The following is a 13,593-nucleotide window of genomic DNA, read 5'->3' as shown; positions in this document are numbered from 1 at the left end:
TATTCGTACAGTCACAAGTAATAGTAGTCACCTGCACATAAAGATGAAAAGTTTAGAGCTCACTGCAATAGAACAAGGCAAAATTTTAGGAATAAAACTTTGCATAGAACTATTGTTAATTTTTGAATCTCAAACAATAGAAGATGTATGTATATAGAGTAGCTCAGCCTTGACTGAGACAAACCAAATAATACAGAATAATTTTCATTAATCTGGATCATTACAGCCATAATCCCAGTTTAATGAGTAAACCTTTTACATTTGCTTATTTGGCTGACACCTTTATCTAATGTGACTTATGACATTTATGATACAATTGGTTACATTTCTTCTGGTTTTCCAATTGGAGCACAGGCAGGTCAAGTGACTTGCTCATGGTCGCACAGTGTCAGTAGCAGGATTTGAACCTACAACCTCAGGGGCTGAGATCCAAAGCCTTAACAACTACACCACACTGCCAAAGTCGTCTAGAGTCAAACAGAGACAAAATAGAGTAAATGAGCTTCTTTCTGAAGCAGATTCACAACAGATGCAGCCACTGCCATCTTCTTTAACAAATTCTTATGTAAAAACATTATATATTTTCTGTTCATACCAGCCTCTGAGCCACTTTATCCACTAACAGGACCTGTCTGATCTTTGGAAGACTGAGAAATTCATTTGGATCCTGGATAATCATTGTTCGCAAACTTTGCATCACATCAGTAGACAGCCTTTTAACCTTGCTGATCCTGAAAATACAGGAGAAATATCCAAAGGTAGGTCCAGATTAATGGCCAATGGAGTGTTGCAGCTAGCTCTTCAACTCCTTCACCAACATTTTCCACCAGATTAATGCTAAACATACCAAGTATAATACAATAGCTTCTTCAGTATATAAGAAGAATTCAACAGAATCAAGGAAGCATACAGTATTATTACATCAGAAGAATTAGAACAGTACAGGAGGATACTGTTACTTTGTGATCTTGGTAAACAAAGAAGATGCACTTACGGGAGCTCAACTGCCACCTGGGCACCTAGATCCTGCAGCAGCACTGTTGTTAAGCTGACATTGCTCATCTGCTCAATTATGCACTGTTTCTGGAAACAAACAGGAAGTTAGAGAAGCTTTCCTAAAATTGTTGATGGATGTAGGAGATTCATTTCAGACTTTTAACTATACATTGCTGAGAAACTAACACTTTTGGTACAATATGTCTGAGATGAGCACTTTTCATTTCTTTCTTTTTCCGTCTATATTACTTTAATCAAATATACTTTCCCTAACATCACCTGCCAACTATAAATGTCTATTGCCTGATGGGTTCTGCCATTTAGTTAGCGTGCAGATATCTTCCTAAACATTAGAGGATCACCTCCCAGTCAAGCAATAGGCATGACTGTATTACTTGACTCATTCAATTCCCACAATTACTCTCTTTTACATACCAGGGCACTTGGCAGCTGCACTGCAACCTGCTGAAAGAACAGCAAAATCTGATAACTAGCCGAGGAGGGAGATGTTGAGCTGGCAAGCAAGTTGCCTATAGTTGTGCAGTCAATACCTTGAAGAATTTTTCCAAGAGATCTGTACAAATGAAAAAGGAGTTAATAAGTGCTCATAATTCTTCAACATGTTAGCTTGTTACTGAAACAATAGAGAATATGAAATAAAGGCTTTCATTTCAAATCCACATATACTGGATTTACATGTTATAACAGTGAGCTCTGTTTCATGGCAAAGACCTTTCTGCATAATTATGTCCTAATGATGTTAATTCATTGAAGTGGTCATGGGGATAGACAATATGTTTTAGAAGATTTGCTGTACTAAACACACATTTCCAAATTATTCTTTTCACATTTTCCCATTTGTTAATTTACTCTTTCTGTATGATTTGGTTTCTACAGATTAAACTATAAGACCCATTCATAGTCTGCATGATTCCTGAATTGGTATGAGTACAGAAGATCTTTAGAATGACTATTGGTCAACAAGGGAAATAATAATGATAGCCAAACCAGACAAAATCCTAAGAAAAGTAAAAGTCTTACGTACTGAAGGAAACTCTCTGTCCTGATCCCCTTGTCACGGTGGGTTTCCCTGAAAAGGAGATTAGCCTGAAAAGCAAATAAAAATATCTTATTTTCATTGTCATTTTCTCCCAACCAGTTAACAGGTGAGATGTTAGACCCACAAGTCTTTGCCACAAGTGTTATTTATGATGAGTGGAGGATGAGGAGGCTTCAAGGAGAGGCATGTAAGACACTGGAAAGTAGCACTTCACAAGCCTGCTCCTGAAACACATGGCCTCTTTATATGTTTGCATGCTGTTCAAAGTAGGTAGGAAGCTGAAATTTTGTGGATCAAAGTGCGTATGCACATGTTAATATTACTGAGACCAAAAATGAGTTCAGCACTATTTTTTCATAATCAATTGCTGTTGATGTTTACTGGCAATAGTCTTCAATTGAATGTAAACTTTATTTATGTCCAATATGACTTGTCCATGTTCTCAGGGTGCTAGACCTTTCAGAACATGCTAAATGCCTGGCGGCGTATACCTTTGCAACATGTATACGTTTCAATTTAGCATTAAGATTTCAAAGGATAATTAGCTGATAGATTTATGAATAATTCAATATCAATAACTTATCCCTGGTATAGATTACATAAACTTCCTTTTTACATAGCTCATTTCACAATAGCACGGCTCTGAGCATATATAGTATAGTATATACAGTATAGTCAGTATATTAGAAATGATATAACACAAAGTTAGTATAACATACTAACATACAGTATAGTATGTTTTATTCAGGCAAAAAAGGAAATAATAAGTCTTGTAAAATGAAATGTTGTATAAAAATTATCTAGGGTTCTAAAGAACTGGAATAAAGTTCAAAGTCTGATAGGCCAAGGACAATTGGCTGCTTCCTTCTAGGATACAAGTGTGATTCACTTGAGACCCAATAGTAGAACGATTGCATAGCCAGCTGATCATGAAGTCAGGATAATTTGTTTCTATCGCTGTAATGATATGTACTGATGTGCTGGAGTACAGTGAAATGTACTTTACAAAGTATCCTTCAGCTAGTCATGTGTTATTACAGAATAATTCAATTTTGGCTTCATTTTCCTGACCTGCTGGTTGTTCCATGACATGCGACTAGTAGCTGAGATGTTGGAGAGTAGAGCATTCAGCTGTGATTTTACAATCAAAAGTGGGGTCTCAGAAACCAGAGGCTCCAGGATGTCAAACCATTCTTTGACTCTGTTAGATGCCTAGATTTAAAAAAAAATAAAAGACAACGCTAAAGACTAAGCAGCAGAATCAGTAAGTGCAGTGATAGACAAATATGTTTCTCAGTACTAGAAAAGCTGTTGTCTTATAGAAGACATTATAAATGTTAATTTTACATTGAAGAATATCTTGTACTGCTGCCACGGGAGAACAACAAAACCCTGGGCTGCTGTATGATCAGAATACTGCTAGGAAAAGCAGTTTATTATTGAAATCTTTGAGGGTTACGTGACCAACGCTTGTCCTTATTTATGACCCACTCATCACACGCCTCAGATCAGTACAAGATCACGTGTTAAAGCGATGAAAGGAAAAAAAAAAAGATAAAGGTATATTTACATATTAACAAACAAGATAGCTTAAGCAATTTCCCCCAAAAAAACAAGTACATAACAAGAAACAAAGACAAACTTTTACAGATTAGGGTGTGAGATGTTCTTGCCTGAGATATCCCAGTTTCTCCAAAATGGATCACTGTCGTTACAGTTCATGAGCACAGTGAAATGCAGGAAGCCCCATACAGTACACCAGCAGCCGGGCCAATAACAAAACGTTCTGTCCTACCGGTTCCAAAGTTTGATCGCTCTGGTGAAGCCACAAAAATGTTTGTCTTCAGAGGCACGTCTCCCTTGTTTCCCCAAGTAAAATTAAACCTTCTTACAGCAGGTGGCATGCAGGTGGATTTTTGCCACTATCTCGCTGCTTCTCCTTGCTCCACTGCCCAATGTCTCTCTGTCTCTCTCTCTCTCCCTTCTTTTCTGGTTAAATTGTCTTCAGCCCCAACTGTCCTGTCTGCGCTGTGTCTTCCCCTTAAAGGTGTATTTCCCTATTTTTTGGGGAACCCTCAGCAGCCCATTTCCTGATGTACACCCTAAAGAGATGCAAACTGACTATGGGACAATAGTACATGTGGCACCCGTTACGTATTCTCCACCCCCAAACGAAGTGAAGGGCCAAAATAGGGCTTCATGTTGGTCACATGCACTATCCAATTTTAGCCCTGTGTCAGTAGCCCATTGAACGTGGTAATTAACAGGACCTAATTTGCTAAGTACCGTAGCTGGGCTGAACCATTTTGGAGCTAGCTTCGCAGCAAATTTAGTTAATGCATTAAAAAGGGGGTGAGCCTCAAACTAAACCAGGTCACCCACTGAATATAGAACTACTTTTCCCCGTTTATTGTAGTACCTTACCTGTTTTGCCTGGGACTTCACTACCCATTCCCTAACCTGTTTTTTTAAAGTTCTAATGCTTGTAATTGCTGATATGGCGTAGTATCAGGACATGGTAGAGTGTTATGTCATCACCAACCCTTACAAAAGGGGGCATATACTGTCACACTTCGATTTGTTTTGAGTTTTGGAAAAGTTAATTTATTTCAAAATCATTGCCAAACCAAACACTATACAGCTGAGCAATCAGCAGAATACAAACACTAATGTGGTAGTTAGCATGTCAAACAGGAAAACCCCACTGCTGTCTACGCTACTTATTACAAGGTTAACACCCCTGATATCAGCACTCATACCCAGAGTTTACTAGCAATGGTTGCCTTCTGGACAGGATTCAGGAGAGACTTCCAATTACTGATATTTGCCAAACCATATGCAAGTGTGTCTTCTGACAGTCCCCGCAGAATCTCTGGACGCACCCCAGTAATGAGAGAGCCCAAACTGCTGAGTGTCACTGGAAGAATGTCCTAAAAATGGACAAAATAAGAGGTGAGAAAAAAAAAAATTACTCAAGATGTCATAATGGTATGGTAACTTTCATAGGCAACATTATCTATACACAGCCAAAGGATGTGAGCGGAAGTGGGGTGTACATCACACAACTATTAACAAAAAATAGTGCAAAAACCTCAACTGGTCCTGACGCATCTAGAGGTAGGAAAAGTAGATATAAATGGAGGCAGACCCTGGTCTAACTTGTAATAGGCTAGCTGCTATGGGACTGGTTTGTCCAGGACTTTACTAGATGAGAAAGTGCTATTTGGGTATTGATTTGAGGGAAACTGACCTGGAATAGTCTCAGGTCAGTGAGTATCTACCAGTACCTTACATCAATTAGTAACACAAATCTCACCACATTTACAATGGCAAGAGTAAGCCTAACTTTGACCATATGTTCAGTATTGTGTGGCTGGATGAAATGTCTTCTTTAACATACCTGTAGACAGCTGGCCTTTAGGCAGTCTGAGATTTCTGGTACTAGATTGTGTTAAATACAGGGACTATATAATGTACTTATTATTTTATAGTTTCTGATGGTCAATATCAATTTTTCTGGGTTTTAGTATATATAGTACACAGAATGCAATTAGATACTTTGCAATAAATAGAAAAAAAACAAAACAGGAAGAGCTCAGAAGGTTATTGTTCACATGCATGACCAGACAGAGGGCTGGGTCCTTTGTACTCACCGATTTGCTCAGGAACAGCTTGTCTACCAGCTCCTGGGCCTGCAGGCACACAGGGGTATAGGGTAAGTAAAACAGCTGTGAGGCTACAGCCTGTCAACCTAGACAGGTCTCTCAACCCTACCAGATGGCAGACTCTCTCACTTTCTCTTTGATCACTGAGTGCATCAGTGGGTGACTGATGTACTCCTATCATAACTATGCTGAGGACACTGTTCTGTCCAGCAGCTGCTATGTGACCCAAGGTTTTAATTTACCTGAAATGGAGAGAACTGCACAGAGCTGAGCACTGGAAGCAAAGCTTCAACCTGAGAGGGCAGAAGCTGTTTGAGAAAGGGGAGGCCTAGCTTTGGCATTACCACTGCCAAGTCATTGAGTTGCTCGATACTGAGGGCTGATACGTTATTCAAAAATGTGCTGTTCACAAGGAAGAGTGAAATCTGTAGAGAAACATATAAAAGCAGAAATAACAAAATTAAGGTGGAATTTTCCTAAATTGTAATCTCAGCAAAGGACAATTAATGTTTACAGTTGTACCATTTCACTGGGAACGATGAAACCCATACGAAGGCAGCTCTGTATGTTTTTCTTAATGATGTCCATGGCAGGTGTGTGCAGATAGGGCAGTAAGTCAACTGTATGCCCTAGACAAGTTAGATTTCCCAGCCTAAAAAGGGATGATTGGCACAAGTAAGCAATTAAAGCAGAATGAGAGGTTAAAATCAAAGGAACATGACCCGTGGACACCAGTCACTTTTGGGATTATAACCTGGACTACCTTCAGACAGTGCCAGAACATTTAAGGATGTCTCTTAAGACTCCCTAAGAGGGGATAAACACACCCAAAGTTGTTTACTACCATAATGGCCATACACACCTCTTGAAATCCTGGGATGTCAAGTTAGTATATGCCTTCAAAATACTCTGAGCGAGGAATTGCTGCTGAAGGTTTGTCATGGGGACAGCCAATAATTTTTCAACATTCACCAACATCTAAAAAAAATTGAAAGTTGTTGTTGAAAGTGGTTTCATTCCACATATGGTATACTTGCAAGAGCCCTGGAGGAGCCTTGATTTTCAAGACTGGTTTATTTAATGCCCTCCATCATACAACTATACAGAAATACCTGAGTAATAACCTACAACAATACCTGAGCAGCAGACAGTTGCTGGAACTTGTTAAAAGGAAGGCAAGCCAGAAGAGCGCCTACTTCTTTGACAAATGCCATCGGCCACTTTGCCACACTCTGGAATTTAACCGAGTTGCCAAGCCAATTCCCAAATGCTGTTTTCTGGTCTTGACTTAGCTTCGGCAGGGAACTACTGATTGCTGACAATCTGAAAGCCAAAATGTTAAAGACACAAGCAATATTTCAAACATTTTTATATCAGTGTTTCCTACCCTTTCTTTTGACTCATCACCTTTTCCTGAAGAATGTCATTTTGCTCCTTCATCATGAGATACTGTACCAGTTTTTCACCATGTATAAATTATCTTCAGCTACTTTTCACACCATCACAATTCCTAATTTCCAAAAAATGTCTCTTTCATGCTCCTGGTACTGTATTACTCACTCCTTCACAAAAAATGACAATTTTTTTCCAATTCCATGCAGACATGTTACTCTTTAACCTCCAGCACTAATATCCCTATTTATAACCAGGACTTACACTATGAGGTTGTCTTGCAGGGCTGGCAGCTTGGAAATATCTGAAACTGAAGCATAACTCAAAAGCTGTGCCAGGTCAGCAAACACAGAGGGATCTGCGATCACATATTTTTGCAGATATACCGAAGCTATAGTCTTCAAGTAGTCATCACTCAACTGCAAGAAAGAATACCAAGAAGGCTGCAGTCACAGCAGTAGGCCAGGAAAGTATGCAGTAGTTAAAAGTCAAAAGAAAGAGTACTGAGTCACAAAACAGTAGACATCTATACAAATAGTACAGGGTAGTCCAGATCTAATTATGCAATTTTCATTACGCTGTAATGTATTAAGTTTATTACATAGAGAATTCACAACTGAATGGAGGACAAGTGGGGCATTACATGGAAAATCAGTGAATTAATTCAAGGTAAGTCCATTTCCGTTTATTACAAGATATTTCAAACAATTCTTTTGTCTTGCATTGTTTTCCTGCATTGAATTAAAAGTTGCATAATTAGATCTGGACCACCCTATAGATATGACTTTGAGGTAGTTCATGATTTTGGTGTACCATGGAAACAAAGAGGATTTCTTATCTTTTCTGGAAATAATATTAAACATGGCTCCCTGGTCAAATCATTGCTTGATGCTTAACTGTTACCTTTTAATAATGAGAATAAATAATTAACTCTAGTTGTTCTGAATCAACAAAAAGGGTCGAATTGTTGGGGAAAGCTTTCTCTTTTATTTTGTAAGTGTTTCTGAGTATTCCCTTCCTATGTAACCAAGGCTTTCTGTACACTTTCTTCCAGCACTTATACCATGGAGATGATGAGATCATATGATTTTCAACTTTTCTAACTCCAGTATTACTGTATATATAAAAAGTTCCTATTCTAATTATTCTAGCTTTATAAACTAATGCTCTTCATCATTTACTCAACTGAGCTGTTCGTATAGCAGGTCTCCCTCAACCTTGTTGTAATAAAGGATGTTCATCTTGGAAAAATGATGTGGTGATCTCTACTGTTATTTAAGATCATTTTTTGAACACACAGCTGTGCTTATCCTGTCTAATCAGGCTTAATCTCACCTTTAGGACTGCCCAGTTTCTGTTTAGGTATAGAAGTATTTGTCGCCCTGCTTTTACGTTCATAGCCATGAGTACAGCCTTAATATTCTCAAGGGGAAGCTGGAAGTATTCCTGCAATCAAAAGCAATTTAAATCAATGATAATTCACCAATGCCACACATTTTTGTGATTAATTAAACCCACCCCCAGAAGTGCCTGATCAATTTAGCATCTCTCTATACTCACTGATAATTTGCTGACAGACTGCATACCTCACAGGAATCCTTTGTAAACCTGGTGTTGAAGCAATTTCCACATCATCATTATAACCCTACCTTCACTAGGAAGAAGTTTTCATCAGAGATCTCCCTGCCAGTCTGCATCAGGCTCATCAGAAGGTTCTGCTTGCAGAAAAGTAAACTCAGCATTAAAAGAGGACTCAACCCTCCCGCTTCCGTCTTAAATCTACTTGTTTCACATTTCAATCTCCTGACTCCTATCACTTAGCCCAGGCGACACCACACATGCAACCTTTTAGCTTACTATGCAAACCTATACAGTAAATATAAAATGCTAAGGATTGTGTATGATGTGACTACCGAAAGATTATGATGTAATACTTGCAAAACTGTGGTTAGCGGCAACCTCTGTGAACTTCGCAGGGTCTGTGTCTTTCCTATGGCAAACTGCATAGGGAGACTGATCAAGTTGACATGGCAGAAAGAAAAACGAGAACAGTGAAATCTACTGAACATGAAGCAAATTGCAGAAGTCAATTATGTGATAGAAGAAGAACGACAGCACCAAGCACATGTAATCAGCTGCTACCCGCAAACTACTGGTGCTGTAACCTTGATCTTGGCTGGACCAATGGTCTGTGTGACTCGTGTCTTTTTGAAAAATGTTAGGCCCATAGCAGGCACAAACACTAAAGAGAGGATTCTTCAATCTTTTAGTCTTTTTTTGCTTACATTTCTAGGAATGAGAAAATATAGCTATAGTATAATGAAAAAAAAGTCTATCATTTTGCTCACAGTTTGGTAATCTTTTGTGTAACCTGGTGTTGCAGCAGGTAGAATTGCTGTCTCTTAACTGCTGATCTTTGATTGAATTACTAATATGCTGTATGCACACTCTCTTCCGGATTCCATGTCAGCCAGCTGTTGCAATTCCAGCACTGATATTAAAACAGACCAGCTATGGCATTCTTCACTTGATCGCTACAAGACATGACCAGATTTATGGTAAACAACTTTAATAAAGTATCTATCTATCTATCTATCTATCTATCTATCTATCTATCTATCTATCTATCTATCTATCTATCTATCTATCTATCTATCTATCTATCTATCTATCTATCTATCTATCTAAAGTCGCTTTATTCAAACAGTGTGCCAAACATTAGGAGCTAAAAAGGCAAAGGGCTTCAAACTATGTTTCAAGCTACATCCAGATGTATTAAAAACTTGTGTTTACTATGAAATTATTAAAAAACAGAATTTCAATAATTAGTCATTAAACTTTATTTAGGGACAGGTGAATATGCATGTTAGCTTAATATTGCAACAGCACTGGACAAGTTAAATCAGCCAGTGATGAGTAACCAAAAGAGTGAGCTGCCATTACATTATCAATAGCGAAAGCGCCTATAAAAACTGAAACTCTGCACAGTCACAGGCAGTTTTTCCAACTAGTACGGCAAAAGGCAAGCAGTCTTTTTAAGGATAGTGAGCCACCTCAATCAGCCATGTAAAGAGAAGAGACTCCATCCATTGGGGCATTTGGCGTCAATGCTACAAAACATAATAACGTGAGTCTGCTCAACATCTCACATTGTGAAAAACAAATTTCTCTGTCTGAGATAGCAAAATGGTGAATGCCAAATCGCTGCTTCATTGTAAGGGTATCACTTTGTTTCCGCAGCTGGAGGATCTCCTCTCTGATAGACATGTTTTTATCAATTGCTAGGATGACAAATGTTGGATACGGAGCCAAAGCGTAATCATAGTCCTCAAGAATGTTATCATCCTCCGTTGGTCACTGTCTCCTCTCCCAATAACCCAGTCATGAAAGAGGAACTGAGAAATGGTTCCACTCAAAAAATGAAGGAACTGCTCCCTTCTTCAACAGTCGCCAACTTGTCTCAGACCCTGGCTCATGAAAATCCTCTTTTTTAAAAGGCTGGCCACAAACTCAGGTATGGTGACTAACCATAAAGCTTTTTCTCCGGATGGCAAAAATCCATTTAAATCAAGTTTCTTCATTGGAGGGAAGTGTATGAAAACTAAGTACCTTGTTGGAAGCTCGACATAAAGGTACACAAAAATGTTCAGCTGTAGAGCTATCTGTAAGCAGAAACTTAAAACTCCGTTTTCTTGGACATTATCACCACTAAACAAAATCACAACTGCAGTATGGACAACAGAAGTGAGATATGCACTACTGTGTGCATAAAGTCTATTGTGAGTTTGACTAGCACGTCCAAACATCTGGAATGTGAGTGAAGGAGTGACTAAAGGAGTAAGCCCTGTGGCAGGCTAAAGTACACATGACCCAAATAAGAAAAAAGGGAGTACTGAATGTTGGAGAACACAGCAATGTCAAATACTGTAAATAATCAATTTACAAATCTTACATTAATATAGCACTTTAGACAACTTTCTAGAAATTGTCAACAAAGAGTGGTTCATTTAAGGAAATGTTGAAAAAAATAACCTGAAAACCAACCATAGATCGAACACAAGTCATTAGCGCACATCTGGTTTCTCTCACATGGAACCAATTTATAGTATTTAGTCAACCAACCAATATGTCTTTGGGAGAAATATGCATGACTTGGAGTGAACCTATAACATGCAAAATTCCTATTGCTGGGAATCAATCCAGGGTCCAAACTGTGAGAGAAGGAGATATTGTCTGTCATTTCAGGATGTAGTTTAATAAGTCAGATTCACTTGCTTAATCCATTAGCACATTTGGTGTGTTTTTCATTCTCCATTTTGACTAGTTGGTTAATAAGGCTTTTATGTCCTAATTAGTAAACTAATTCGACCTCTTTCAAGTTTTAGCTTGATTGCATTTTGAAACAGAGATGTTGCCACTTCCAAAAGTAAGACAAAACAACTGTATGCTAGAATGTCATTTAAGCTAAAAGCATAGTTTTAAGGGAGAGGTGTGGTTTATCTGGGAAGTATGACTAGCAGTTGAATATAACTTAGGGCTGATGAGTGAAGCCCATAATGCTAGAAGTGACTTTAGTTGGCCACAGGAAAAGGGGATTTGCTTACTTTATTTGATATATAACTTATCATTGTAAGGAAGAGTGGTGGCCTTGAGGCTAGGGATCTGTGCCAGCCATCGGAAGGTTGCTGATTCGAATCCCATAAACACCAGAAGTGACTCTACTCCATTGGGCACTTGAGTAAGGCTCTTAGCCTACAATTTCTTTTGTCCTGTGTATGATGTTTATCTGCATCCAGCCTTACAAATAGGTCCTCCAACTTACAGGGAAAACTTGAGGGCTGGTGGCAGGATTGGCACCTCAGCCACTGTAAAAAACCTCACATTGCTCCAGTGTGGTGCTGAGGTGTCACCTGCTGCACTTGGGTCCCAATCCAGGTGGTCTGTTGTGTGGTGTGTGTGGAAACGTGTTATCAGTGCATGTTCCCAACCTTACTTACTTAGTTATCATTGTGAACACCTTCTTAAAACACATTACAAGTACCTAAGATGTGTTTACACATTTATATAACGAGAGTACTGGCAAATGACTCACTCAAGTTTGTGCTAAGGACAGAACCAGCAACCATTTTTTTTATAGATCAGGCCACACCAAGGTACAGTACATTAGTAAAGGAGGTAGTAGGTAAACTATATATAAGGTGTTAGAGAACAAAGCAGGCCACAACATTGATATTCAAGCACTTTACTAATTTCCCTGTTCAAAGAATATATGGAGATCATTAAAGTTATAATCTCTGAGCATTTCCTGAAGAGGTACAGCAATAATGGTGAATAGGTAGCTTGTGATGAACTGCACTATTCATGTATGCAATTAAAAACAGTAAATTATCTGATCCTACTCTTGATCAGTTCCAAATTCTAGGCCTAATAAATGCCTCATACATGCAAACACACCAAAAACGATCAAACCCACTTAATCCAATTTCGAGTCACAGTTAACCAAAGCCAACTTGGCAGCGTCAGTCACTAGAGAGAAACTAGCCCTGGATAGGGGACAAGTGTTGCAGAAAACAGCAGGGCATTAGAAACAAGCCTAGGATGCTGGGCCCTGAAGCTGACTACAATACAGCTGTGACATCCTAAATGCAAGTAATGCAGGCATACTTATCACATTTTTCAAACAATATATGCTACTTATATTCTAAAATGTTTTAGATTTGCCAATATAAATCTTGAAACTGCAGGGAAGCTTTAAAAGAGATAAAAGTAAAAACCCAAAAGGCTAAATTTAATTCAATCCTGGGTTGTGATCACTGAGGAACCCAGTACTGAAACAAACCCCATCTAAAAATTATGGAAATGTTTACAAAATATGAATGAAATTCAGAATTTTCAAAGTTTGCGCTGTAAAATCTACTCACATTAACAATTTCCTCAAAGCTAAAGCTTGACCTGTGCTTACTGTGAAGAAACTTGTACACCAATAGCAGAGTCTACTGAATTGTACACATCTTACTATGACTGGTCAAATTTCCACAGCAAAAATTGTATGCTCATAGTATCTTACTCACCCCAAAGCACTGTAGAAGAACTCTTTTTGTTGCAAAGTTGTCCTGAGTGCGTAGGTACATCATGGTGGACTGCAAAATACTCAGACGAATGTTCTCTGTAAGATGTAGAGAAAGCATGTGGCTCTCCTCCAGCACCGCTAGCAAAATAACTATTTTGTTCACTGATTTATGGAAGGATGAGACTACTTGCTGAATTGCGGTTCCGCCTACCTGGAACCCTGCCATTTCCATTCCACACTGAATAAGATACTCCATACTCTCTAGCCTGATACCACTGTACTGACATACAGTTGAAAGGTCACTGCTGCAGGACCAATTCAGCCAGGTCAATATATCTCGCACTAGGCATGTCTGACCTTCTGTGGAGCAGATAATGCTGATCCAACTGTTAGATGTATCCTTTTTCAGC

The 13,593-nt window shown here is 38.7% G+C and overlaps 1 protein-coding gene and 1 long non-coding RNA gene across 2 annotated transcripts in view; both read right to left on the bottom strand.

The window, feature by feature from the left end:
- The window catches only part of strc1 (stereocilin 1), a 30,931-nt gene extending 23,996 nt beyond the window's left edge, over window positions 1-6,935 (bottom strand). Inside the window, exons 1-11 of the mRNA XM_039771349.1 lie at window positions 6,858-6,935; window positions 6,584-6,699; window positions 6,244-6,373; window positions 5,964-6,146; window positions 5,710-5,748; window positions 4,816-4,986; window positions 3,128-3,268; window positions 2,042-2,103; window positions 1,432-1,570; window positions 995-1,083; window positions 596-731 (exon numbers count right to left, since the gene is read on the bottom strand). Coding sequence (XP_039627283.1) covers window positions 596-731; window positions 995-1,083; window positions 1,432-1,570; window positions 2,042-2,103; window positions 3,128-3,268; window positions 4,816-4,986; window positions 5,710-5,748; window positions 5,964-6,146; window positions 6,244-6,373; window positions 6,584-6,699; window positions 6,858-6,935 — 1,284 coding nt within the window. The remainder of the gene's footprint in view (window positions 1-595; window positions 732-994; window positions 1,084-1,431; window positions 1,571-2,041; window positions 2,104-3,127; window positions 3,269-4,815; window positions 4,987-5,709; window positions 5,749-5,963; window positions 6,147-6,243; window positions 6,374-6,583; window positions 6,700-6,857) is intronic.
- Window positions 6,936-8,487: 1,552 nt separating this feature from the next.
- Window positions 8,488-13,269, bottom strand: LOC120541551. The gene is made up of 3 exons (XR_005636030.1): window positions 13,185-13,269; window positions 8,763-8,828; window positions 8,488-8,559 (listed from the first exon to the last, which is right to left on the bottom strand). It is a non-coding gene; the product is annotated as an uncharacterized LOC120541551 (long non-coding RNA).
- Between the last annotated feature and the right edge of the window lie 324 nt (window positions 13,270-13,593).

The sequence above is a fragment of the Polypterus senegalus genome, chromosome 12 (genome assembly GCF_016835505.1).
Source record: "Polypterus senegalus isolate Bchr_013 chromosome 12, ASM1683550v1, whole genome shotgun sequence".
Classification (NCBI taxonomy): domain Eukaryota; kingdom Metazoa; phylum Chordata; class Cladistia; order Polypteriformes; family Polypteridae; genus Polypterus; species Polypterus senegalus.
Note: the sequence above shows the minus strand (reverse complement) of the source record. Positions and strands in the feature narration are given on the sequence as shown.